This window comes from Tamandua tetradactyla, chromosome 13 (genome assembly GCF_023851605.1).
Source record: "Tamandua tetradactyla isolate mTamTet1 chromosome 13, mTamTet1.pri, whole genome shotgun sequence".
NCBI classification, from domain to species: Eukaryota; Metazoa; Chordata; class Mammalia; order Pilosa; family Myrmecophagidae; genus Tamandua; species Tamandua tetradactyla.
The window spans coordinates 74,144,316-74,172,063 of NC_135339.1; the positions used below are offsets into that span (position 1 = coordinate 74,144,316).

The window sequence follows — 27,748 nt, forward strand, 5'->3', positions numbered from 1 at the left end:
GTGCTCAGAACACTGCCCAAATAAGTGTCATCTCCAGATTCTGTTTCAATGTTATTTGTTCCATGATCCAGACGTGGAGCCACCAGGGATGCTGAGTGGCTCCAGTGCAGCACTGGAGAGTCCATTGTTTAAGATGGAGTTTGAGCCATGGCTTGCCAGCAGCATGACCTTGAATAAGTTACTTAAATTCAGTTTCCCATTAGGATTGTTTAAAAACACCATCAAGGGATCAGCATGGTGCCCGGCACATTCAATAATAAATAAAATAAAAGGCTTATCACTGATGAATCTTGGCTCTGTACCATAATAAATATGCAATAGATGGTCACAGATTCTAGCCACTCTCAACCAGACTCTCCTCTTATTCAAGCAAAGAACACAGTCTAAGTGGGGTTTCTGCATTGGTATTTTCACCCTGTCCTGATGATGTGCTTTTGTTAATCATTCCAGGATAAAGACAGTTTGCAAACTGTAGGTGAAAGTGTGCCATAATGATCAAGAGCAAATTTGAATCCTACTTTGGCAGAAGGCTTTGACAAACTACGCCAGCACTGAGCCTCAGATTCTTCACTTGTCAGATGGGGATAGTAACCGACCCCAGGGGATTGAGAGGATGTAGAGAAAGTGCTTAGCACAGTACCTAAGTAAATAAGTACAAATAACTTCTAGATATTAATATTTCTTGCTCAGAGTATCTACTTTGCAAGAGCCAATTAACTTCCTTCAACTTTCACATCATTATGTATTTTGCCAAGTTCCACATCAAACACATGGATTATCTTTACTTCACTGAATGCGAACTTGATAATTTTGATTACTTGTTTATGTTCCATTTGGCTGGTGTTCACTGGACTGGGAGTCATAAGATGTTGCTTCCAGCCTAGATTTATCATCAACTTATTGTTACAAGCATGGGCAATTTCCTGTCCTGTAAAACTTGGGGGTCAGACACTAGGTAACTCCTCATTTTCCTTACAGAGCTTAATTTTTTGTCCTAAATAGGAAATAGAGAAAACCAGATGCCATACGGGTTACATAACACTTTTAGGCTTACAAAACACTTCCATATTCATTATACCTAATTGCATCTTCAGAAGAACATTGTACTATTGTTCCTGTACCATCAAGAGACCCGCATTCGCTGGAATAATGTGACCCGCTCAGGGTCTTTCTGCCTGTGCACAGTAGAGCCAGAACTCATGACTAGGATTACTAGTCACCAAGCCTGAGGCTCTTTCTGCTATATTCCTTTCATTACAAATTTAAAAACTGATTTGCAGGGCTATATAAAACACACACAGAACTAAACCTTCCTTCTTTTAACTGGGCGAAACTTCCTTTTCACAGATCAAGGGCCAAGAAGCAAATAGAGCCAAGCTTTGTGGTATAAGTCATGTAACAAGGCAGGAGCTATTCTAGCACCTACTTGGATGTCTGATCAATGACAAGGAAGGCCTGAAGCTACCATTTCCCTACACAGAAGCATCTCCGTTATTACCTTAAAGCTCAGCTTGGTCAAGTTAACTCGATGGCTATAATACCTCCTTGAGACTAAGCCACTTTGAATAGGGCTTTATCCCCTATCTCCTTTTGCTTTCCTAAGTACACTGTGCAGAATTGTGAAACTCTAATTTTTACAAAGGCAATATGTCTACAGCAGTGATTCTCAAACTGTATTTGCATCAGAATCACCCCAGAGCTGGATAAAGCAGATCGCTGGGCTCTAGGGCAGGATTCAGGGAGTTTCCAGTAAGTTCTCAGGTGATGCTGATGTTACTGGTCTGGCCACTACACTTGAGAAACTATTGGTCTAGGTAGAGAAACCATAGTCAAGCCCTCCTTGGAATCCTCATCATGGGTGCCAGGCTGTGCCACAGGTGGTCCTTCTCTCCACCATGTACGCCTAGAACTGTGAACTAGAAGTTGGGATGTCCTGCCTGTCATTTCAATAATGGTTATGGTTATGTGAATTTGGCCTCAAAGATAGTGATGGAGATGGGCTCTGTGGGATTCTGAAGAGCTGAAAGATTACTGAGGGATATCTAGTTTGTTTCTCTGCTCTCTCCCTACAGATGCTAAGATCGGTTGAGGACACAGCAAAGCCAGATTTTTACGGTTGTTAAGCATTCCCTTATTAGTAAAGTCAAAGATTGCTCAAGTTCGCAGGTGATGAAATATACATACATACATATATATATATATATATATATATATATTTTTTTTTTTTTTTTTACATATATATTTTAAAGTAGCTTTTTTCTCAACTCCGGTAGAACCCTACCTGCCTGTCACTGGCAGCTACATGTCCCATGGATTCGGTAACTATATAACCTATCATCTAAACCAAGACACTTCTGAGAATCAAAGGGGGCACTTTTAACAATTATGAGGGGACCATTGTAGGCAAGCAAGGATGTGAGTGTAGGATCAGTCCACCAAAAATGAACAAAGATACAAGAGAAAAGGTACACACTTTACCTGTGTAGCCCCCTCACTTCTATTAAGCTCTATATCTTGGCTAAGTTAGGAATTTTCAGCAGGTGTTTGAGTGTATGTCCTTTTTCTTCCAATTTTACCTGCAAGATGAAGGTAGCAGGATACTTTCCCAGAAGGTTGGAAATTGGATTTGTTCATTCACTCATTCTAATCACTTACTGCATGCCATAGGGAGCTTTTACACCAGTACCAAGCCCTCAATGGCCAACACTGTTTTGACACCCTTTCCTAGAAATTGACAGGACAATGAACTGGACTTCAAAGATGTCTGAGTCTCTCCTGGCACCGTGGGATCGACAACTCCATCCTGACCAAAAGGGGGCAAAGAAGTGTAACTAATAAGGTATCAGTGACAGAGAGAGTTCAAATAGAATCTAGAGGTTACTCCGGAGGTCACTCTTACACAAGTTTCAGTTAGACATTGCTATCTATCATAACTTGCCAAACCCCAACCAAAACTATTCCAGCCAAACCTAGAGAACACCTAGGGCAATATATAAGATTCTGCAAAGGTCCCAGGCACTAGGGTAACTTTCCAGAAACCTACAACCTCCAGATGGGTCCCTGGATCAGATAAGTCCTGAAACCCAGAGGGTCCAGCCTCTCCAGAACACCAGCTAGTTCCATCTCCCCACCCCATATTATTGACAGCCCTTTCCAACATAACAAAGTTAGAATGGCCATAGCCCAAACACCCCTAAAGAGAGGGACAGAAAGATCAAAGGTTATGGTAGAATTATACAGAGAAGATAGGGTTTAACAAATGAGTATGATTGCTGAATCATTAAATTGACATTTCTTTTAGTCTCTCCAGTATCTTAGAGCAGCTAGGAGTAAAAACCTAAAATTGTGGAATTGCATCCCATACCAAACTCTGAAATCTGTTCTACAACTAATTGTTGTGCTGTGCTTTTTTTGTATATGTTACTTTTCACACAAAAGGAAAAAAAGATGATAAATATATGTATATTCCTTCTAGCCTCCAATGTTCTGGAGCAGGTAGAAGAACAATCTGGGAGGATCATACGGTAGTCCATGACAAAATCTGGTATCTGTCCTGTAACTACTTGTTGAAGAGTGCTTTGAAAACCATTGTTTTTTTCTTTCTTTGCTTTGTATATGTTATGTTATACGATAAAAAGTTAAAAAAAAAAATGTTGACTGGGCTGCCCACTACCTGGCTAAACATCACTCAGTGGTCCTCATCCAAGATTTGCCCCAAGTATTTATCCCTGCTTATCTCAGATGAGCAAAGTTAACCTTTTCCCACCTGTGGATTGCCTTCTGGCTCCTGGAAGGTGTCCTTGAACTATAACTTTCAAATCTTTTTTTTTAGGCTGGAAGACATGAACGGGCAGCTCACAAGTCAGAAATGGCCCAGAGGTTTATTTTACTTGATCCACACAGTTTGTAGTACCAACCTGTAAAAACTTGGTGTTTCACACACACACACGCGCGCGCGCGCACACACACACACATAATACAAATTCCAGACATAATTGAATTTTTATAAAAATAAGAGGATGCAGCAACAATCCTGGGACCATGGTAAAGGGTAAGAGGCAGAGGAAGAGTTGGAGAAGAGTGGATTCACACAGACAGACAAAAGAGAAGGTAGAAGTGCCCTGGAAACTAGAGGAGCAAGCAGTGTTTCAGTAAGAGGCCAGGCAGTGGCGTTGACACCACGGATATGGTGGATGACAATTAAGAAAATGCCTTTGTATTTGTCAAGACATTTGTCTAATAAAGCCTTGGACATTTTATTAGCTATGTGGGTGGAAGACAGCAGGGGGTAAAAAAGGAAACAGAACTAAAACTAGTGAGTACGGAACAAATATCAAGAGACTAGCCTTCACAATTAATATCCACCTAAAGAGACTGAATGGTTATAAAGCTAAAATTCTAAGATAAAAGGAAGGTAATGTTTGGTAGCAGCAAGAGAGCCGCTAATGCAAAGGAATGAATGAATGCACCAAAAAGAAAGGGCACAATCATGGCAACAACATCCCAGAGGAAATGAGAAGGGTTAGTATATAAAGTTTGGATAGAGGGGCTAATTTAAGAGTGAAGCCAGGGGCTGGGTGGAGAACGGTTGATAGTTTGGGATGTCAAGTTCACAGCCATGTCATATGCCAAAAGTGTAAGGACGTCATTATCCAGGCATGTGTTTACCACCGTTGCCAGATAGCACTCTTGAGAGAAGGCTGCTTTCGAGGGCTCTTGAAGGTTCCACAATATATAGCTGCACTTTGAAAAATAAACATTTGTCTTCTTTGTCAAAGAGTAAACTAATGTTTTGGCAACTATTATGAACCAATGGGAAAGACCTCTTAACACTTCAGTGCATACTTTTATAAACTTAAATATATAAAAACGAGATGCATCAGCTTAAAAGAATCTTTTCAGAAGCCCAATATTTACTAATTAAAAGGGTGGCAGTATCTACAGATATATAGGTATATATCTACAGTATCTATAGATATATAGGTATCTACATCATCAAATGCTTAATCAAATATGAGGAGATCTGGGTCAAGAATAAAATAATGTAAAAAATAAATAAAATAATGTGCTACAGGTTCATAAATGTATATAAGATTATTTCTTCTAACCATTTGAATAAAGTTTCATATAAAGTAAACAAAGGCAATTTTTAAAATGAATTACATACAGAATTTTTAACTACAAATCAAGACATCAAGAATATTTTCGTTTTTTGGTTTATTAATATAAAACACCCCTGTGCTTCTTACAGTACATTAACAGGCATAAAAATCAATCAACATTTCCAAATAAGTTTAGTTCACAAAATTACACAGTGTTAATTTACAGCACTTTATAGTAATTTTTTTACAACAATCTAACAATTCTTTGTACCACAGGCCATAGTTTAACACCTTCCATCAAGGCATTTCAAAGCTTTGGATGTTTGGAAATAAGGTCAAAAGACTCTTTCAAATGCAGTCATTAGTTTGTATTAAACTAAATGCCAAATGCCAAGTCTCTAGTTCCTAATCAGTGATTTTTAAAAAACAGATTTTACACCCCAAATTTCCCCAAATTAAGTCTTAGAAACCTCATAGATAGGTCCTACCATTTCTAAACACTAAAACCATCTGTGGGTAAAAATCTGCAGTCACTTGTGCAAGATTTTTTTCTAGATCTGAATTGAAACTTTATTTGTTCCAATTAATCCTTGTGTTAATTCTGCTACTTTCATTGAAAAAATCCAGCATCACTGATGGCTGATCTTTCCATCAAAGGAAAGAGCTCTGCCTACCACCTACATTACCAGTTTTCTGTGCTTATTATCTGCAGGAGAAAAAATATACAAAAGTTCTATACAAATTATGCCTTAGTGTCATCTGTCATTGTTTTGTTCCCTTAAAGAGCTACCAAATATAGTACTTTCCAAAATGTTTTCCATGAGATACTAGTGAGAGACTCATAGGTGTCTCAAAGAGAGAAAAGGTCCTGGGGTCAAAACAGTTTGGGAAATGCTCCATAAGCAGGCTCTTTACTGCAGGACCCTGAGCCCTTAATGCACTAATGTGCACTGAGTTTCCAGGAGAAAGGATTCCCATGCAAACCTACTTTACCAGCAACACCTTTTCTGCAAAACAGCTATGGACATCTCACAGGGCACTCAAATTACATGGGAGCACTATGGGAAATGCTTTTTCGCCCTGAGGTGACCGGAAATTCCACAATCTGGTCTTACAGTCACTGCACTCTGAGTATATCCTCTCCACTCATCCTTGTGACTTTGTGAGCCTCCACAGATCTGAGAAGGAAGATTCACAATGCTTCCTCTGTTACTAATTCTACACACTTTATGCTGGTTCTTCATCTTGGCTTTTCTTAAACTTTTAAGCGAGAGGAAATTTCTTCTCCTCTTCTGAATTACTTAGGAATTCTCCTTTTAAAAAAGAGTGCAGTTTTATATTGCTTATATTGGTTTTGTTGTTTGTGGGGGGTTTTTTTCCAACTTTATTCACAGCCTTCCCCTGGAGGACAAGCATTTCGGCTTTACAGAAATGCAAAACAGTAAACTGCAATTAATTATTTACAAGCACCTAGTTTGTTTAATCTTACATGGAAGCCATCTGCTTTTGAAAAACAATGAGATTATATTTATGAGCAAAACAGTGCTACCTGGAAGCCTTACTGTGACGATGCATGTTTTTTCAATAACGAGGCACTGAAGAATCAGCTGTGCTAAAATTAACTCAAGGGTCAGCTTGTCTAGATGAGCATAACTTTGGTTGAGCTCTTTCTTCCCTAAAAAGGTTTTCAAAGCACCAGTTAATTACAAAAAGCATGCATATTTATCCTCACAGTGAGTTAAGAGGCAAGAGGGCTAGTGAATCAGGTATTGCATTCCCCAAAGCATCTGATTAGATTTCTAGAAAACAAACCAACTGAAAAGGAAAATAACATCAGAGAAGTCACTGTTTCTTGCTCAGGCTGGCACAGCAGCAGCTTTTCACAGAAGGGACAGACCAACACTCCACTGGGAAGTCAGCCCTAACCAGGCCCTTCCAGGTCTCCAGACCTTCAGAGAGTCTGAGTAATCCTTGATCTCTAATTTAGAGGATGAGAAGAGAGAGTAGTGAAATGTTTGACTCCTCAGATAAGGAATACTTATATGAATCAATAAGTCTCCTTGTATATTTCTCCAAGGGCTGAGCTTCAGCCAACAGAAGTGCCATCTACCCTAGTTAATAAAAGGATGAATGGACAAAACAGTGAACAGATGACTCAATTATTTTTAAAGTGAACATTAACCATTAATCAAAATGCTAAAGGGTGAATATCTCCCTCCACACCAGAGCTGCTACAACACTGATAATGACTTAATGGCACAAGTTCTTGCAAAGATAAAGAAAAAATATATTTTAAATGTGGAATTTGAGTGGGAGAAGACCACCAGAGTACAGTATTATTGCTAAGAGTTTTGAATGAGAAATTTCATATACTTGTAAAAACTAATCAGTACCCTTCCCTCTCCCAAACACACATATGTATTATTCACGAGACACATTAGTGTTTAAAATCCAAGCTTATGAAAGTAGAAACTTAATTCTTAGTACATTTATATTAAATTCAAATATATGCAACATTCATCATGGAAAATTCCTAGTTCCATAATATTGTGGATAAGGGATAGAAAGCTGTTAAGAGAATGTTTTAACATCATACAACCTTTAAGAAATCACCAAAATGACCACAATAAGCTAAAAATTATGCTCCCTGCTCACAAAAAGGCACCTATCCATTATGAACAGATAATTTTTCACAATTATTTGCCTGTTTGTGGCATCGGGGTTTAGGCATGTAACTCATATTAATCTTAAACAGACCATGGTTTTTCCTCAAAGCTAAAAATCCATAAATGTCTCCGACCATTTACTAGTGAGTAGGGTCATCAGGTATACCAGACAGGTTGTATACAGCACAATCGAGTGGACAGCCTTCACCTGGGTATACCTGTCACCATGTACAGAATAGCCAGCAGCCTATAGCCAGAGTACCTTATGTTTGAGTCTACCAGGCCAAGTGAATTGAATTAGGGCAGTTGCTGTGTGGCTGAGGGATTTCCAGGAAGCAGCTACCACTGTGAGGCAGATACCACCTGGGGGATGAACAGGGCAGACATAAAACAGGAGTTTCAGAATACTTGCTGGTCATTTAAAACTCAATGGCACATTTATATGAGGGGCAAAGATTTTTAAGGCCAGTTTTCTGGCCAAATTTACTTTGAATTTTGCCAGCCAAATTTACCTCCTGGTGTTGGCTATTTGATCATATTATCTTTATTCCTGCAAACTAATATTGTCTGTTTCATGTAGCCCTTGAAACACTTTCTAAATCTGACTGCAAAGGACAGCACAGTGATACCCAGGTATAGTGTATATCAGCCCATTCATTTTGTAAAGCACTTTGAGAGGAAAGGTGCTCCAATACAGGGCCTACAATGACAAAACTGGAATCAAAAAAAAAAAGAAAACAGTGACCAAGGCTCTATTATTTTTAAAGGAAATAATAGCCACTAAGCAGAACATATACCAAGGAATTACCCGACAGCATTAAATATACTACACAAGTTTCAATTCTAACATACAACTACATTTTTGTGTCCATCACAGTAATTAGTCCTTAAAAGCAGTACTTAAAGTACGAATTTTTAATAAACTCTAAAATAATTTATTGAGATTCATCTGTAATCTACTGATTATGCAAATGGAGGCTGGGGGCCCAGAGTGTTATCTGGAAGCTGCTGTGGCATCTCGGTGTTGGGACGGTCACAGACCCACGAAGGGAAGAAGGCACTTGTCTTCCTGGAGGTCAGGCGAGCTCAGGTCCGGCCTGACCACACGATGGCACCTTCCACTCTCGAGTCAGAGGCTGGAGCCTCAGCAGGACTCAGCCCCACGCCCTTCACTTACTGGAGCTCCAGGTGTTACCTACAGCACCACAAAACTCAGAATATATTCTAGGAGTTTTTGCCGGTTGCACTGAGGTAGAAAGGTGCTGCTGAGTTCTAAGACAGACATTTTATTTTGTCTGGTCTCTTTGAAAACCTAAAGAGAAAGTGTGGATTAAATTAAAGACAACAAAAAACAGGACATTTCTGTCACCAACCCTGACCAGAGCCCTGGACAGCCAGGGACCTTCAAGCCCAAAAAGCAGCAAAGGCACATAAGCCCATCCCCTGGCTTTAAGTGTTCGTGGGGGTGAGTGTGGGGTAGGGAGGTCATGGGTGCAGGTGCGGTGTGTGCTTGGGCAGAGTTCAGCAGTGCACTATACTTTCAAATTTAAGTTACAATAAAGTCACACATGGTCCCTTACAAAGGCCACTAGAACCTCCATGGAAATCATGTCACTCATGATGTGTGATGAAAGTAAGAGACACCTGAGGATATGCCTGGTGCTACTGTTAAGTACAAGAAAATAACTGAAATCAGGTGCAATAATGAACATCCTCTCTAAAACTGTGGTAGCATCTTGGAACATATGGTACTTGTTATATAAAAACAGTTTGGGAATGAATGTAAAATCAGCAAAATTCTGGGACATTCAACTAATTCTATACCAAAGGGCCTCACCTTCAACTCCCCCCTCTCCCCTCCAATCCCCAGCAATGCTTTCATGATGGACCCAGCAATGCTTTCATGATGGACCCAGCAATGCTTTCATGATGGACCCAGCAATGCTTTCATGATGAACCCGGGTTCCACCAAAGTGGCTAAAAGAAGAGACAAGATTTATATAGAAAAAGAAAAGAGGTTAACGCAAACTTCTGTACCATAGATGCTGGATACCCACCCCAATATCCTTAAACATTTTCACAGCATTCTTCACGAGGCAGTACGTGGCACTCTCAGCTGCAGAGAGAGAATAAGACCATGTCATGTACTTCAGCCTAGGAAAACACAAAAATCTAGATATCCTTGGTAAGAAAGTGTGGGAGGCGTTGAAGAGGATTAGAGAAAGTCAGCAGACTGGGGTCAAGCCACTGGTGTCCTGTGAGGTGTCAAAGGATTTGCTGCTTTTTAAAACCCACTTTGTCATCTATTAAGCAAAAGAGAGTGGGGGTGGGGGAGAAGAAGAAGAGGAGAGAAAGAAAAAAACAGAGAGAAGGGAAGGGAAGGAGGAAGGAAGAGGAAATACGTAAAACAGCCATCCTGAAGTGTTTTGTGAGGACTATATTAGAGGGTTAAAAACTCCTTTAAACTGTACAAAACGTACGGATGATTCATATGTCTGTGGGGTCAGAAAGAACACAAGCCTAGAGGTAGGAAAACAAAGAGTTTTAAACCCAGGCTTGCCATCAACTACTTATGGGACCTTGGGTAGTTTCCTCACCTGTAAAGGAAGGTCATTAGACTAGATTATCTCCAGATCCTTTCTGGCTCTAAACATTGCTGATTCAGAGGAGTTTCAGTGATGTTCCGAGCCAAAAATGCTATTCTCACCCCAATCACAGCTGTTATCAGAAGGTCATGTAACAGACCACACCGAATCCTGGCAGGATTTGGGGCAACTGGGACTCTCAGGTAGAGGAGTACAAATCAGAACTACTTAGAAAACTGTTTAGCAGTATCCACTGAAGTTGAACATACATATACCCTATGATCTGGCAATTCTGTTCATAAAGAAAAACCCAAAAGAAATGAGTGCAGATATTCAAAGACACATTCAAGCATATTCACAGCAGCACTGTTCATAATAAGCTACACTACAAACAACCCAAATTGTCCGTCAGAAGTAGAATGAATAAATATGGTTAATATTTACACAGTGGAATATTACATAGCAACAGGAATTAACTCATATAACACAATGAATTCTACAAATAATGTTAAGAAAAAAAGTCAGACACAAGAGTATATAATTGCATGATTCAATTCGTATAACACAAAAAGAGATACTAACCTTTGATGTTAGAGAGCAGAATAAGTTTGTATTTTTCTAATTTTCTTTATAGTAAGTAGATTATGATAATTAATAGTTTTTTGAAAAACCCAAAAAAGTGACCTAACATACCATATACTGCAACATTTCTTTCCGTCCTGGTTATTAGGTATTTGTGCACCTTCTGCAGATATTCATGCTCCGGGACGGGGCCACTGAAGTTGTGAACAAAGATGGCAGCAGAACTATAGGCCTCCAGCAGAGGCCCAAGGAGTCTCTGTAGGAAGGTGATGAACTGCTTGTGTTCCTTGGATTGACTCACCTGAGAAAGGAAGGAAATGAAGCCATGGGAAAGGGACCTAAGAACACAGCAAGCTGACAGAGAGCTCTCCTAACAGAACCAGGAACCTGAGACAGTCACTCATGCTAACTCACATAAAAGCAGCCTACTAGTCCCTCTGCAGAGAATCTGTCGGAAACAAAAGCATTGGTTTAAAAATGCGTTCCCTATTGTAATCACTCACTTTTACAGCATTTGAGGCTTGCATTCATTGTGTTTATTGAAAAAATTGGCATAAATGAAGGACATAATTATGCCATATTGTCGTCATTGAAAATAGCTGGCCCTGAGGCTGGACCCTCCAGGGTTTGAAGCCCAGGTTCAACAGTCACTCAAGTGCACAAAAATGCCATATGCCAGGTCCTCCAGATCATCTCCGCCCTCCTCCAGCCCCTCTTCCTGCTTCCTCCAACCCAGCGCCATGGAAGACAAATGGTGGTGGGGTGATAGGGGGCTTGGTGGCAGGTTCAATTGAGCCCCTCTGTAGTGTGGAAGCTAAGAAGACCCAAAATGGAAAAAGAGAAGCTTCTAAATGTCATCTGGAATCTCCAGAAGCCACTCTCCTGACTACTGGTGTGTGTTTACGTGCATATGTGATAATCCACTTAGGGTATTCAGAAGATGGGTCACTGTTACTAATTTCTAAATTAAAATGAGACAAAACTGATTTTTCTCTATCAGAGACAATTGATCTTTGAAAAGTATAAATTTTTTTCTGTGATAGAATTTGTTTTAATTGAAGGCAAAGAGTTCAACTGTGTAAAATTTTAAAAGGCATGGCAAGTCTGGGACAGACTCAAAAACCAGAAGGGAGAAGCAATAACCAGCCACTGACAGCTGAGTATTAGTTTCCCTCCACACCTGGCAAAGTGCTTTGCTTTACTGATGACTGAGCTGAAATACTGTCTTCTTAGGAGTGGATACATGTGTAGGTAAACAGGTATGTCCCTGTTTGTTCTGTGAGAAGGTCATGAAAAGTATCACCTATGATGCTCATCTTCCTGAATTTTCTGACTCTTGTTTCCTTCTCTATATACCTATGCCTAGACTGAACAGTTTAAGGTACTAAATGAATTCAAACAGTTTGAGCATTTTTACCAGAAAGAAAGTATCCCAGCTGGTTCATGGGGACTTCAGATATGAGTAAGTCACCACAGCCACAGCTTAAAAGAACCTCATAAACTAGTGGCAACATATTCTCAACTCATCACTGTAATGCCCACCAGAATTCTTCACCAAAATACCTTCAAGTAGCAATCTCGCTGCTCTTCACCAAAATCACTGTCTTCATCTTCTTCATCACTTCTCCAAGATAGAGGTTCTGGAAGTTTCTTGCTCCATTGCTGCTCAGCAAGACCAGGACTAATGTCTTCCTGATCATCCTGCTATGGCACAGAGGTGACCAACAGTAAATGAAGATGCACAGAGGACCCAGACCAAGCAGTCCTCTCACCTTCCCTGTCACTCTTCTCTGCCTCGTGTTCACAGCATTAATCAACCTCCCTTTCCAAACTCAAAATCACTTGGGAGGGAGTAAGAGAGGGAAGAAGGAAATAGAGTGAGGGTCAGGGGTCGGCAGGGGCGGGGTGGGGGGTGTTACCAGATATATAAAAATAGCCTCAACTCTTCTAAATTGGTGTCTAGTTTCCCACGCCATACTCTCTATACTAAATCTACCAAAATCAAAACAAAACCTCAACAGAAAAAAATAGGTATGTGCAAGCTGCAAGCACACTGATCTGAGCAGCACCTCATTTCAGAATGCAATCTTCTGGATGGCAAGGAATCAAAACAAGGTATGTTTTAGACAACACCAGGTACACAAAAGGAACCAAAACATTAAACAATCCCCAAGGAACTTTTGTTTTCTCTCTTCTTTTCACCTAAATATGACTATGTATCAAACGTAATTACGGGTTAAAATAGAAGGCACGAAAGGTAGGGAAATGAAACAAGACACTAAATAAATAAAACTACTTCTCTTACCTCTGCCACTATTAGAATGCCATACTGGATAAATTTTCCTACTGTTTCAAGGCAAACTTGGTAAAATGTCTGGCAGGGCTGAAAAGAAAAGGTAATTAAATGCAAATTTCATGGCTCTATTTTTGTTTTTAAATGACAGAAAAGGCTGCACCAAGTAGTTGCCAAATACTTCCCTTGTGTCACCTACCTCACCAGGCAAGACCTATGATTGCAGATACCCTCCCTCTTGATCACTACATGGTCATGGTCAAAGCACACGAAGGGGCTCTTAACCTCCAGTGGTAGGGCACCCACTGTAACACCACCTGCAGAGAGTGTTCCCGAGCCCAGTTTTCTCGGCCAAAAGCTTGCTGCAAGCCCTCTGAAGGACTGCTCATCAGGGCCCTACCACCAGGCTCTTTTTCTTTATAAGACAATGTCATTGCAAAAGCTGTTTACAATAAACACTGTACAAAAAGGTGGTGAATGAGGAAACATAGCATTTGAATAACTCAAAAAGACCCAGGAAAAGAACAAGGTCAATCTTGGGATGCTTACTTGTCCCTGCCCCCTCCCATCCTGCCACCCAATGTCTATGCAAAACAGATTTGCCATTAGGGCCACCAGTACACCACAACAAAGAAGGACAAGGGTGAGGACTGTATCCATAACACAGGTACTCAGAAGTGTTCCAAGACACACTCATATAAGTGGAAGAGAATATAATTCCAGGAAAATCTAATTCTATCTGTGGATAATTTGGGAGAAAAAAATCTCTCCATTGCTTAATATATATGCTTCATTAAAAATGTCTAGAAGTGCTTAGATATAAAATGAATGCTCATTTAAATGAAAAGGGGCTACAGTGCAGTGTAACATTCATAAAATGCCATATAAAAATGAAAACTGGGGTTTGCATTACACTAGAAAGTAAAGCTTAACACTGATGCTGGGCCATGGTTTCCTCCTTTGTAAAATGAGAAGGGGTTGAGCATATGTTTTTAAAGCTATTTCTGACTCTTATCATCTATGGTTCTGTCATCGGGGAGTGGGTGTGTTAATTAGTTACTAGCCTGTGACCCAGCATCATATGCATAATGAATGCTCAGTAACTTTGGATCTGACTGACTGATAACGTTGAGCAACCTGTCCTGTAACATAACATCTAGCTGCACACAGGGTTCACTGGAGCCGTGACCCAGATAGCAAACGATGATAGTAAATGATGAATCAGTTTGGCAGCCCAGGAGGGGAATGTAAAGCAGCAATAATGGACCAAAACCTCTCTGAAGAGAAAAGCAGTTTCATGAAAAGGCTCAAAAGAAGAACAGGCTGGAACTACAAAGAGAGGCGACACTGAGCGGTGTTCACTTACAAGAGAGATGGTGCCTTCATTAGAGAGCAGATAACACAGGCTGGCAGCCTTCCGCACCAGCTGCTCCTGGCTGACCAAGCTGGGAGGGGCTCCAGTAGGCCCTCCCGAGCCCCTCTTGTTCAAAACTGCATAAAGGCTGCAGGCTAAGCACATAAAAGCAACGGTGAAGACTGGGAGCTCTTAAATTTCCAAGAAAAACTTCAAGTGGCTCTGATAGCTGATTACCTAAATACATTTTCAATACATCAAAAGCAATGACCTGCATTCGCTGAGGAAATTTAAATAAATCCCCTGAGAATTCATTTCAAATGATTCTGCATAATCCTAACTCCATCAAACACCTCTTCTGCTCCCTCTGTTCTCCTTCTGTCATCTCTTGTTCGCAAACGAGCCCCACTTCCACGCTTTTCACTGTCATGTGTATTTGTCTCAGTTATTAGACTTTAAACTGCTGAAAAGCAAGACATTCGACCTCTTCTCCTTAATAATTAGTAAGCATTATACATACAATAGTTCAATAACTAGTTACTGAATAATAAAAGTAAAAACAAACTATAATAGTGATAAGGCAGCAGATCATATTTTCTTTAGAGAACTAAAAATATAGCAATGCATTCCCTCTAACAAGGGGCTATCCTCCAAACTGTGATGTGGGTTAGGCCCTTTTATTTTCCATGAAAGTATTTCAGGGCCTGACATACCCATGATGGCTTCCATGATGAAGACATGAAGTACCCCATTGCTGTAGAAGTTGAGTTCAAAGACAGACGGAACAGTTGTGCTTGGCATAATAAAAAACTCATCATTCCTACTAGTGTGGGTGATTGTGACGCAATTTCCCAGCAGCTGTATGGCATGCATGACTACGTCTTCAGAACTGCCTGAGAACCCCAGGTCAAAATCACGAGCTAGGACTTCCTCCTTCATCACAAAGAAGTCTTCCACCAACGTGGAGAGATCAATTCCCTAGAGAAAACAGACAAGAAATGGTCTCATGAGAGCAGGAAATGCACTTCCAAAAGGCTGAGCAGCCAGCATTCCGAGAACATCTTGCCCTGGATTTCGCACAGCTCACTGTTGGCACTTACAGAAATATGGCCACAATGCCAAGGCAGAGCACGCTAGAAAACCACACAAGCCGGATCACCAAGAATGTCAGGGAAAGTTTCCTCACAACACAGAACACTCCAGCCACAGTATATGTGATATGAGCACATAAGATCACAGAGGGAAGGGGAAGCCATCTGAAAGTAAGAAATACTTAACTTTTGGCAGGAATGTCCCTCATTTTAAATATTTATTGGGCAAACATTTATTTGGTGCCTATCCGTGTACTACACACCAAGTACTGTGCTTGGTGTTGAAAACATGACTGGACAAAACAGACATGGTCTCTCCCACCACAGAGCTTGGACAAGTGTATTGTGGGAGGATGGTGGGTGGGGAATGGGTCCTAAAATACAAGCCAAATAACTTGGAAACTGTCAGCTATCAGGGTACTTACCACAGGTCAATGAAATATACTTTATTACAACAACACTATTACCTAAGGAATGCCTTATTATTAAAAAGTCTCTGACTTATGTTTTCCAAGCAGATTTCTCTTCCACCAGGTTTTTAGGTTACTGTGGACAGAGTCTTTGGCTTATATTACTGTTTATCTCACAGCACTAGCCAGGAGTGAGTCAAATCTATTGGTAAGTGAGTATTTTGAAAGGATGTGTGTCCCCTAGAAAAGCCTTGTTTTAATCCTAATCCCATTTTGAAAGACAGCCACTTCTTCTAATCCCTATTAAGCACTGTATGTTTGAAATTGTAATTAGATCATATCCCTGGAGATGTGATATAATTGAGAGTGGTTGTTAAATTGGATTAGGTGATGACATGTCTCCACCCATTTGGGTGGGTCTTGATTAGTTTCTGAAGTCTTATAAAAGAGGAAACATTTTGGAGAATGAGAGATTCAGAGAGAGCAGAGTAGCAGAGTCCACGAGCCAGCGACATTTGGAGATTAAGAAGGAAAACACCTCCCAGGGAGCTTCATGAAACAGGAAGCCAGGAGAAGAAGCTAGCAGATGAAGCCATGTTCGCCATGTGCCCTTCCAGATGAGAGAGGAACCCTGACCATGTTCACCATGTGCCTTTCCAGATGAGAGAAAAATTCTGACTGTGTTCGCCATGTACCCTTTCACTTGAGAGAGAAACTCTGAATTTCATCGGCCTTCTTGAACCAAGGTATCTTTCCCTGGATGACTTTGATTGGACATTTCTATAGACTTGTTTTAATTGGGACATTTTCTCAGCCTTAGAACTGTAAACTAGCAACTCATTAAATTCCCCTTTTTAAAAGCCATTCCGTTTCTGGTATAAAAATTCTGGCAGCTAGCAAACTAGAACAAATAGCTAACAAATGTTTTTGTGCGTTCTATTTAACTCTAGGTGACACTGCAGACATACCTGCCTGTGCCTGTAGAGAAGCAGACAGGCCACGATGTGCGTTGACATAATGGCACAGGATTTGCTAGCAGCTGGAAAGCAAAAGCAGAGCTTTAGTTGTACATCTGTTTTAAAAAAGCCAAAACTTTTTTAAAGTACCTAGATTTTAAACAGGAGTATTTAAAATTATAAAAGTCCTCTAGCAAACAAACGAACAAACAAAAAGCCCTCTAACGTTTCCCATGACTGTGATTTTCCCAAAGAAAGTTCTAACATTAAACCACGTCCTGGTATAATAAAACCTCATTAGAGATCACTGTTCATCATACAACAGAATTCAGTCCAAGAAATGGGCACCTTCAACCCTGACCAGTGGAATTTCATTACTGAATGATCAAGAGAGACCCTTACTGAATACAAAGACCCAAAGTACGAACCGGTTCTAAGAATTCTATAGGGTGTTCCTTTCCTACGTTGTGACTTGTTCCTCTCTGCGGTCTGTATAAGTGTAACTCTACTTCACTCAATGCAGGTATTCACCACCACATCAGAAGGAAGGGGTAGTGAAAAAGAAAGTGGCTTTGAAGTCAGAAAATCCTGGGCTTAAGTCCTAACTTCCAAAGTAGTTCTACTCCTTGGGCCAAATTATTTAAATTCCAAAATCCCAGTTTCCCCATCGGTAAAATGAAAATACTATCTCGCTTATTGGACTATGTGAGAATGAAATGATTGGGCTGGTACTATACCCATGGTAATAGGTGCTCAATCTATCTGAATTTCCTCTCTTCCTGGTCCAGAGGTTGGTAAGAGGTGGGGAGGAAGGGGACAGAAATAGAAAATTGAAACTGGACAAATCACATATGTGGACGTGCATGGGGTAATCTGAGGTAAAGATATCATTTATGAGTTTCTGAGACATGACAATAAATTCATGAATACTTCACTCATAGCTGAAGTTGTCTCTAGAATTTATATATTTAAAAAGTACAATGTACCATATTTATAGTCATTAAAAAGAATTATTTATAAAGAGTTTTTTAAAAACTTGGGCAAATGCTTGTGTTATTAATGGAAAATAACACACAATTCCTATCTGTAAAAAATATTTTTAAAGAATAGACTAGACTGCCATGCCACTGGTTATTTGGGTGGTGGATTTTTTACTACCTAACCTAGCTTTGTTTTCCAACTTTTCAACAATAAGAATATATTATTTTTAGAATGCAGGATTTAAGCAGAGAAGAGACACAATCAGGTGTGCCTAAGCAGAAACACTCTGGCCCAGCGTAAGTCAAAATAGCTGCAGCTGGAGTGGAAGGAGTGCACTCAGGTAAGGAAACCTTCACAGCAGTCAGGCAGGAAGGGCTGAGGGTCTCAACAGGGACAGGGCAAAAGCAATGGCGAGAAAGACATCTTGGCTTGGGCTGTGCACAGGGGTGCCAGGTGGAGCCATGGGATTTCTAAACAACTTCTCCACAACATAACCCGATGCTGCAATTTGGAACTTAAGCGAATTCTGTACTCAACCAACCCTCAGCTCTAGGTCACTCCCACTTCAATTGTTTGAGTATAGCTATACCACTGAAAAAAGCATTTACTCTTTGAGTGCAAAACTATTAACTATGCAATTTGTATTCCCTACAGTTAAAATAAAGCTTTATACATTATAGCCCCTCAATATTTGCTAAACAAAAATAAGCATGAGGTTAGAGGGAAATGAGACATGGAACCATCAACCAAGATATTATAATACAAGTTAGTTCAAAGAAAGAAATCCATGGGTAAAAAGGTAACAAATCATTCTGACAAAGCTGTTTCCTAAAAAACAGAAGCACTACCCACATGAGCACCTACTAGTGCCAGGCACTGGGTGCTGTTTTACTCATATGATCTCAAATCCCCAAAGTATCACCTTTTTCTAGCAACTTGCCTATCACTACCTGGGTAATAGGCGACAGAACTAGACCTGGAACCCAACCTCAGCAGATTCCAAAACCTGTATGGTTTGCACTGCATCACGCCAAATCTGATTGGCAGGACCAAAGAGTTTGCCATTCTCCTTACTGAATAGAATGTGCTCTGCAAGATTTGCAATCAGCCTTCTTCGGAAGGATTCATCCGTTGTGTTTCTGGACTCATTCATGGAAGTGTCTGCCCCTTCATCAACAGCATCGTTGGGTCTGAAAAGTTTTATAAAAGTTTAAAACAAGCAAAAAAAAAAAATCAAGCTTCTACGAATTTCATTTGTTTATAAAGCAAACTATAAGAGACTAATCTATAAATTATTACATGTCATAATTTAAACCACAATTACTTCTGTTTATTTCCCTCCATAATACATTCTGTATTTCTAACTAACATGTAAAATATGTCATTTAGTTATGACTAAATAAGATTTTGGTACATCATTTCCAAATCCAACTGGCAAAAAGAGCACATTAAACAATATACCTCATTTCAAACCACTTTCAAAAACTCAACATTTCCACATATTAAAGGAATATTTCATTTGAAATCTAGAAAATTCAAATAGCAAGATATTTTTGTACATTTCATTTTATGTACAACGTGCATAAGTTACTACAAAATAACAATTCATTTCAAATATTCAAAAGCATAAACCAAGTAAGAACCCCTACCTGAGTCACAAAATCAAAAACATCTTATTATGCAAATATCTTGGTGATCAATATACAACTATGTAATGATATTACGAGCCATTGATTGTACACCATGTACGGGATGTTTGTATGTTAAGAATGTATGTGCTTGTACGTTGTTTTATTAACAAAAATAAAAAAACAAAAAAAAACTTGTAAGGCAAATAGTCAAAAACCTCCAAACTAATGTGAAAGTAATTTCAACATCCTTTATCAGACCAAGAGAGAAAATGAGGAAGAGAAAATAAGTACATGCACATTCTTAATAAAGTTACCTGTTTTGCTATGCAATGGAAGAAACAATAGATATTTGATAGTTCAGTTAGATATTCAAAACTTTCCACAAACCTCACCTTGATGGAAGTATAGCTGGTAAAAGTGCCTGTTCCGATGAGAGTAGAGCTGTCACAGGTTTCTGAGTTTGGTTTTCTAAATATTCCTGGCAGGAGGGAAAAAAAATAGCCATTTACTCTCACTTTCATATCAACATATAAATATAATATGATCTTTAAAAATTAAAAATGGAGTTTGTTATAAATGGACCATGCTATGGAGCATACTAAACAATCTCTGTATCCTAAAATTAACTTTAGAGGTCAAGGGTGATTCAGAGAATGTAGTACTTTGGCACATCATTTCCAAATCCAACCGGCTTAAGGAACTTAAGGAGGGCTAATTCTGTACTCAAGTGACACGCAGCCCTGGGTCACTCCCAATTAAATCGTTTTTAAACAACCATCCCACTGAGAAGAGTATATGCTCTTTGAGTGTAGAATTATTAATCACTCAACTTGCATTCCCCTCAGCTAAAACAAGACATTACAGATTACAGTCATGAAAACTTACAGGCACAAAGATGAGGTGGAAGCAAAATTACTTAAAATTTTAAGGAAAAAAAATGACCTTTTCTCACTTCTTCATGAAAATATTTGACATTTCTAATATGTTAAATACAGATAATCAACCACACTTTTTAAAGGGAATCTGGCAGTCTGGGGTGTCATGCAACATCCGAAAGAATCTCAATCAAAAAGCAAGTCACAACAAGACAAAGAAGCTGTTCAATAGATTTTTAGTTTTTATTAAAAAAAAAAAAAAGGTGGCAAAAAATGTTGAGGCGCCTAAAAGCTGAAAGAACTTAAGGCTGGAAAACATCTAGCACAACAGTTAGAATCTTTTAAAGTAAAGCCAAGGGGTGGAACAGTAGGAGAGGCAAAAACCTCAGCTCCTTATCTGTGGATTCCCTGCTTCCTTAGCCATCCTTCTCTCTCTCCTTTTCCAATTCAAAAATCTTAGAATTTTAAAGCTGCAAGGATCTAAGGAACCTGCCAGTCTCGGCTTCTCAATAAGGGCCTATCAGTACTATCCTTCAGGATATAAGAATCCTGGATTCCATCCAATGGGATAGAGCATCATCCTAGACTGTCAATAAAGCTTTCAGGGGAGCTATTTTGAAAAATTTCCCCAAAATGGTGGAAAATTTGAGAAAGATTCTTGTGAAAGTAATCCATGGGGAGGATACAGGGATCCCCAGTGACACAGAGAGGTTAGGATGGTTAGAGACAGGACCAAACTCCTGACTCCAAGTCACTGCTTTAACTTAGTTTCATTTCAGCAGACACTCACCTTTAAGGAAAATGGTTGTGCAAAATCCACTCTGACACACCCATAGTTTTTCCGTAACATTCTAATAACACCTCTTGCTACACTCCAAAGGCTCTCATTCTTCTTAGGTTTGCCCTTAATTCCAAATTTGAAAGAATAACATGGTGAGAAATAAAGTTAACATACACTCAAAATTCTGTTATCCAAAAATAAATAAATAATACTAAAATTATTATTTTCCATGGAAACTGAAGGTTTGTCTTGAACAAGACAACATCAAACAAAGAAGGAAAATAAGTATTATCAATTGAGAATGTTTAGCACTAAAATATGTTAAAAGATACAATCATGCCATCAGTAGACATAATTTGGTCAATGAAAAACAGAACATTTAATGGTACTTCATTTAGTACAATTTCCACATAATTCATAAAAATACAACTGCAAACTAGTGAAGGACAAAAAGACTGAAAGACTAGTCTGTAGTTCTCAGATAAAAATAAGATGTTGTCAAAGAGGCTACTTATCTGGGTCTGATGATCACCAGAGTCCAAATATTTGAGTGGCTAACGAACGGCAAATCCAAGCCACAGTAGCCTTTGAGCTGATTATTCATTGAGTTAAACCCTGACAGCCATATAATGGACACAAGGACTTAAACATCAACTTGAGACAGTCAGATAAGTGGGATACATGTGGAGAGACAACATATACGACTCAATTCAAATGTGCCAAGTCTCATACAAAAGACAGATAAAAACCCTGTTATCACCTAATTTTTAGAGAAGTACAAGTATCCTTTACTGTCTGACATGGTTTGGGAAGTAAGCCTGAAACAATACCTTTCCCAAGATTTCCAAACTAGAAGAGGACAAAACTAAATTCCTCCAGAAGTCTCACCCTGTTGGTAGAAGTAGTATGTAAGTATTACCATTTTAGATAACTATTTAGCAGTATCTACTAAAGCTGGACATGTATATATGTATATATATACTTTATGACCAATCAACTCCATTCCTGGGTACATACCCAACAATATGCATATATATGGTCATTAAGATATGTAGAAGAAGAATCATAACCAAAAACTGTAAATCACCAATTTTTTTTTTCAATAGAATAGATAAAGATGGCAGCATAGTGAAGTATGGAATTTAGTTTGTCCTCCAGAGCAGCTAATAAATAGTAGCCAGGAACTGTATGGAACAATTGCTGGGGAGACATCAATGACTGGACACACGTTGTACACTAGTCTGGAAAGGGTGGAAAGACTGAGATCCCATACATAACTGTAAGAACCCCAAGCTGTGGAAGCTGGCACCCCTCCCCCATGGGCATAGAAGGCTGGTTTCCCAAGGGGAAAGAAAACAGACTTTACTAGTAGCAAGGACTTAGCTCAACCAAGCTAAGGGTAACTGTGGAATTAACAAATTCTGACTACTGAAAGCAGGCCTGGAGCACAGATAAACCTGGGATAAGCACTAAAGGAACCAGGAGTCTTTGCTCCTGCAGAGAGGGCTGACAGGGAAAAGAAAAAAGAAAAAAAAAAAAAGAAACCAGAGGGTTTCTGAGTTCCAAAATATTAGAGAGGGCTGGACTCTGAGAAAAGGGGGCACATACAGCCATGTTCCAACTCCACTTCTTGACTGGCAAATTCGCGGAGCTGGGGTCAGGCTCTGAAAAGGCTCCCCCACTGCCCACCCCTGCTTCTTAACAGTTCATGAGATAGAACCAGAAGCCTTCACAAGCTCCAGCACTGCACCAGACAAGGGCAGAATTAAGGCATGACTGAGTCAGGCAGATGGGGACAATTTCCTAAAGGATGCATTTTAGCCAAGGAAAAGGACAAGGCCCAGCTCAAGTAGAGGCCTTCCTTCAAGGAATTGCCCCAGGGGCCTGAAAACTGATAAAGAAAGCCCACCTACTACCTCAGCCTGTCTCAACCACTCCAGTGGCAGGGAAATGCTGCTGAAATTAAAAGGCACCGCATCACTTTATGCTGGTGGGAAGTTGCAGGCAGTTAAGCACCACATGCTCGGAAAGATAGGAAAAGCACAGATCTAGAGGCTTCATAGTAAAGTCTGACAAACAGCTGGGTCTCACCTTCAGGGAAACTTGATACTGGCTACTCTTTCCTCCTGAGATGTGGACCTATCTGATCTGGGGAAATCTGACTAGGGTCAATCATATCTGAGGAGACCCTCCTCAAAAGAAAGGCTCCAAATAGGCAGGACAGGAAAATGAAAAATGAGAACTGAAAAATTCTAATCAGCTAAAAAAAAACCTATGCTAGAAGTCTAGAATAAGTTGAACTGAAATTATTCCTGAAAATTTTCCCAACTCTTATGAAAGACTTAAAATTGCAGATTCAAGAAGTGCAGCGTACCCCAAACAGAATAGATCCAAATAGACGTACTCCAAGACACTTACTAATCAGAATGTCAGATGTTAAAGAGAAAGAGAGAATCTTGAAATCAGCTAGAGAAAAATAATCCATCATGTACAAGGGAAGCCCAATAAGAGTATGCATAGATTTCTCAGCAGAAATCGGAGGTGAGAAGACAGTGGGATGATATATTTAAATTGCTAAAAGAGAAAAACTGTCAACCAAGAATTCTATATCCAGCAAAACTGTCCTTCAAAAATGAGGGAGAAATTAAAACATTTTCAGATAAAAAAAAATCACTGGAAATACTAAACGGAACAGTAGAGACAGATACAAAAAGATAGGAGAGAGAGGTATGGAGAAGTAGAAATGAAGACTATCAGTAAGGGTAAAAAGGAGAAAAACATATAAAATCCAAAAGGCAAAATGGTAGAAGAAAGTACTGCCCATACAGTAATAACACTAAATGTTAATGGATTAAATTCCCCAATCAAAAGACATAGGCTGGCAGAATGGATTTAAAAACATGACCCATCTATATGCTGTCTACAGGAAACACATCTCAGACCCAAGGATAAACATAGGTTGAAAGTGAAAGGTTGTGAAAATATATTTCATGCAAATAACAATCAGAAAAGAGCAGGCGTAGCTATAAGAATATCAAACAAATTAGACTTCAAGTGTAAAACAGTTGAGAGAGACAAAGAAGGACGCTATGTATTAATAAAAGGAACAATTCAACAAGAAGACATAACAATCATAAATATTTATATATCGAGCTAGAAAGCTCCAAAATACAGGAGGCAAACACTGAAAACCCTGAAAAAGAGAAACAGACACATCAACCATAATAGCTGGAGACTTCAATTCCCCACTCTCATCAATGGACAGAACATCTAGACAGAGGATCAGTAAATGAGCTAGACTTAACAGACATTTATAGAACATTAGATCCCACAACAGCTGGATATACCTTTTTCTCAAGTGCTCATGGATCATTCTCAAGGATAGACCATATGCTGGGTCACAAAGCAAGTCCCATTAAATTAAAAAGATTGAAAACATACAAAACACTTTCTCAGGTCATAAAGGAATGAAATTGGAAAGCAATAATAGACAGAGTGCCAGAAAATTCACAAATATATGGAGGCTCAACAACACACACTCTTAAACAACCAGTAGGTCAAGGAAGAAATTACAAGAGAAATCAGTAAATATCTCGAGGCAAATGAAAATGAAAACACAATATATCAAAATTTATGGGATGCAGCAAAGGTAATGCTAAGAGGGAAACTTATTGCCCTAATGCCTATATCAAGAAAGAACAAAGAGCAAAAATCAAGGAATTAATTGAGAAGAACTAGAGTAAGAACCTTAGTGAGGTTGACAAAAAGAAGAAGAGAGTGGATGCAAATAAATAAAATTGGAAATAGAAAAGGAGACATAACCACTGACCTGACAGAAATAAAGGAAGTAATGAGAGGATACTATGAACAACTTTATGCTAATAAATTTGATGATGTAGATGAAATGGACAACTTCCTAGAAAGGCATGAACAATCAACACTGACTTGAGAAGAAATAGATGACCTCAACAAACCAATCACAAGTAAAGAAATTGAATCGGTCATTAAGAAGTTCCCCAAAAAAGAAAAGTCCAGGACCAGATGGCTTCACATGTGAATTCTACCAAACATTCAAGAAAGAATTAGTACCAATCCTGCTGAAACTCTTCAAAAAAATTGAAGGGAAGGCTACTTAACTCATTCTCCAAAGCCAACATCACCCTAATACCAAAGCCAGACAAAGATATTACAAAAAAAGAAAACTACAGACCAATCTCTCTAATGAATATAGATGCAAAAATCCTCAACAAAATTCTTGCAAATCAAATCTAGCAACACATTAAAAGAATCATACACCATGATCATGTAGGACTCATTCCAGCTATGCAAGGATGGTTCAACATAAGAAAATCAATTAATGTAATACACCATGTCAACAAATCAAAGCAGAAAAACCACATGATCATCTTGATTAATGCTGAAAAGGCTTCTGACAAAATTCAACATCATTTCCTGTTGAAAATACTTCAAAGGATAAAAATAGAAGGGAACTTCTTCAACATGATAAAGGAAATATATGAAAAACTCACAGCTAACATCATCCTCAACGGGGAAAAACTGAAAACTTTACCCCTAAGATCAGAAACAAGGCAAGGATGTCCACTATCACCATTGTTATTCAACATTGTGTTGGAAGTTCTAGCCAGAGCAATTAGACAAGAAAAATAAATACAAGGCATCAAAATTGGAAAGGAAGAAGTAAAACTCTCATTGTTTGCAGATGATATGATACTATGTCGAAAACCCTGAAAAATCCACAGCAAAACTACTAGAGCTACTAAATGAGTACAGCAAAGTGACAGGTTACAAGATCAACACTCAAAAATCTGTAGTGTTTCTATACACTAGTAATGAACAATCTGAAGGGGAAATCAAGAAAAATATTCCATTTACAATTGCAACCAAAAGAACAAGATATTTAGGAATAAATTTAACTACAGAAACAAAAGACCTATAGAAAGAAAACTATAAGAAATTCTTAAAAGAAATCACAGAAGACCTAAATAAATGGAAGGGCATACTGTGTTCAGGGATTGGAAGACTAAATATAGTTAAGATGTCAATTCTACCTAAATTGATGTACAGATTCAATGCAATACCAATTAAAATCCCAAAAACTTACTTTTCGGAAATAGAAAAACCAATAACCAAATTTACCTGGAAGGGCAGGGTGCCCCGAATAGCTAAAAGTATCCTGAGAAAGACAAATGAAGTCGGAGGTCTCAAACCACCTGACTTTAAGATGTATCACAAAGCTACAGTGGTTAAAACAGCATGGTACTGGCATAAAGATAGACATACTGACCAATGAAATCAAATAGATTGTTCAGATATAGACCCTCTTATCTATGGACAATTGATCTTTGATAAAGCAGTCAAACCAACTCACCTGGGACAAAACAGTCTCTTCAATAAATGGTGCCTAGAGAACTGGATATCCACATGCAAAAGAATGAAAGAGGATCCATATCTCACACCCTATACAAAAATGAACTCAAAATGGATCAAAGACCTAAACATTAGATCTAAGACCATAAAACTGTTAGGAGAAAATGTAGGGAAATATCTTATAAATCTTATAATAGGAGGCAGTTTCCTAGACCTTGTTATAATGGGTATAACCCAAATACCACTAATGAGTGGGAGAAAGATCAAAGGTGATGGTGGAGTTATGCAGAGAAGGCAGGATTTAACAAAATGCTCACTCATTATACTGATATTTCTTTTAGTCTCCAGTACCTCAGAGTAGCTAGAAGGAAAAACCTAAAATTTTGGAACTGTAACCCATACCAAATGCTGAATTCTATTCTAAAACTAATTGTTGCGATATACTTAGAAATTTGTTGCTTTTTTGTATATATGTTATTTATCACAAAAAAAAAGAGAGAATGAGGAGTATAACAGAGCAGATAGGATTTAACAAATGAATATGACTGCTGGATCATTATATTGATATTTCTTTTGGTCTCCAGTGTCTTGGAGTAGCCAGAAGAAAAAATGAAAAATCATGGAACTATAACCCATATCAAACTTTAAAATCTGTTCTATAACTTCTTGTTAAAATGTACTTGGAAATGTACTGCTTTTTTTGTATACATGTTATATTTCACAATAAAAAAAGCATTAAAATAAAAGAAAACCCTAAGTAAAAGAGTGAAAACAAACTTCCAGAATAAACTAATTAAGGAAATCAAATGCTAGACACCAGCAAAAAATTAGACATACTAGAAAAATCAAAGATATGGCCCTGTCAAAGGAACAGAAAACAGTCAAATGAGATACAGGAGTTGAAACAACTAATTCAGGATGCTCGAGCAGCCATGCAAAATCTCATCAAAAATCAAATCACCAAGTTGAGGGAAGATATAAAGAAGACACTGGGAAAACATAAAGAAGCTCTTGAAAGTCTGAAGAAACAAACTGTAGAACTTACAGAATGAA

General features: G+C 38.8%; 1 protein-coding gene across 5 annotated transcripts in view; it reads right to left on the reverse strand.

Annotated features, from left to right (window-relative positions):
• Positions 1-5,200: 5,200 nt before the first annotated feature.
• The window catches only part of GPAM (glycerol-3-phosphate acyltransferase, mitochondrial), a 74,001-nt gene continuing 51,453 nt past the window's right edge, over positions 5,201-27,748 (reverse strand). For 4 of the 5 annotated variants that reach the window (XM_077126017.1, XM_077126019.1, XM_077126018.1 and 1 more), the window contains 11 exons: positions 21,317-21,430; positions 20,044-20,129; positions 19,095-19,210; positions 17,052-17,122; positions 15,296-15,560; positions 14,595-14,737; positions 13,241-13,318; positions 12,499-12,639; positions 11,047-11,236; positions 9,826-9,884; positions 5,201-9,080 (listed from right to left, as the gene is read on the reverse strand). In XM_077126017.1, the coding sequence (XP_076982132.1) occupies positions 8,964-9,080; positions 9,826-9,884; positions 11,047-11,236; positions 12,499-12,639; positions 13,241-13,318; positions 14,595-14,737; positions 15,296-15,560; positions 17,052-17,122; positions 19,095-19,210; positions 20,044-20,129; positions 21,317-21,430 (1,380 nt within the window). In that variant the 3' untranslated portion in view covers positions 5,201-8,963. The remainder of the gene's footprint in view (positions 9,081-9,825; positions 9,885-11,046; positions 11,237-12,498; positions 12,640-13,240; positions 13,319-14,594; positions 14,738-15,295; positions 15,561-17,051; positions 17,123-19,094; positions 19,211-20,043; positions 20,130-21,316; positions 21,431-27,748) is intronic. The other variant, XM_077126020.1, reaches the window with a different exon arrangement.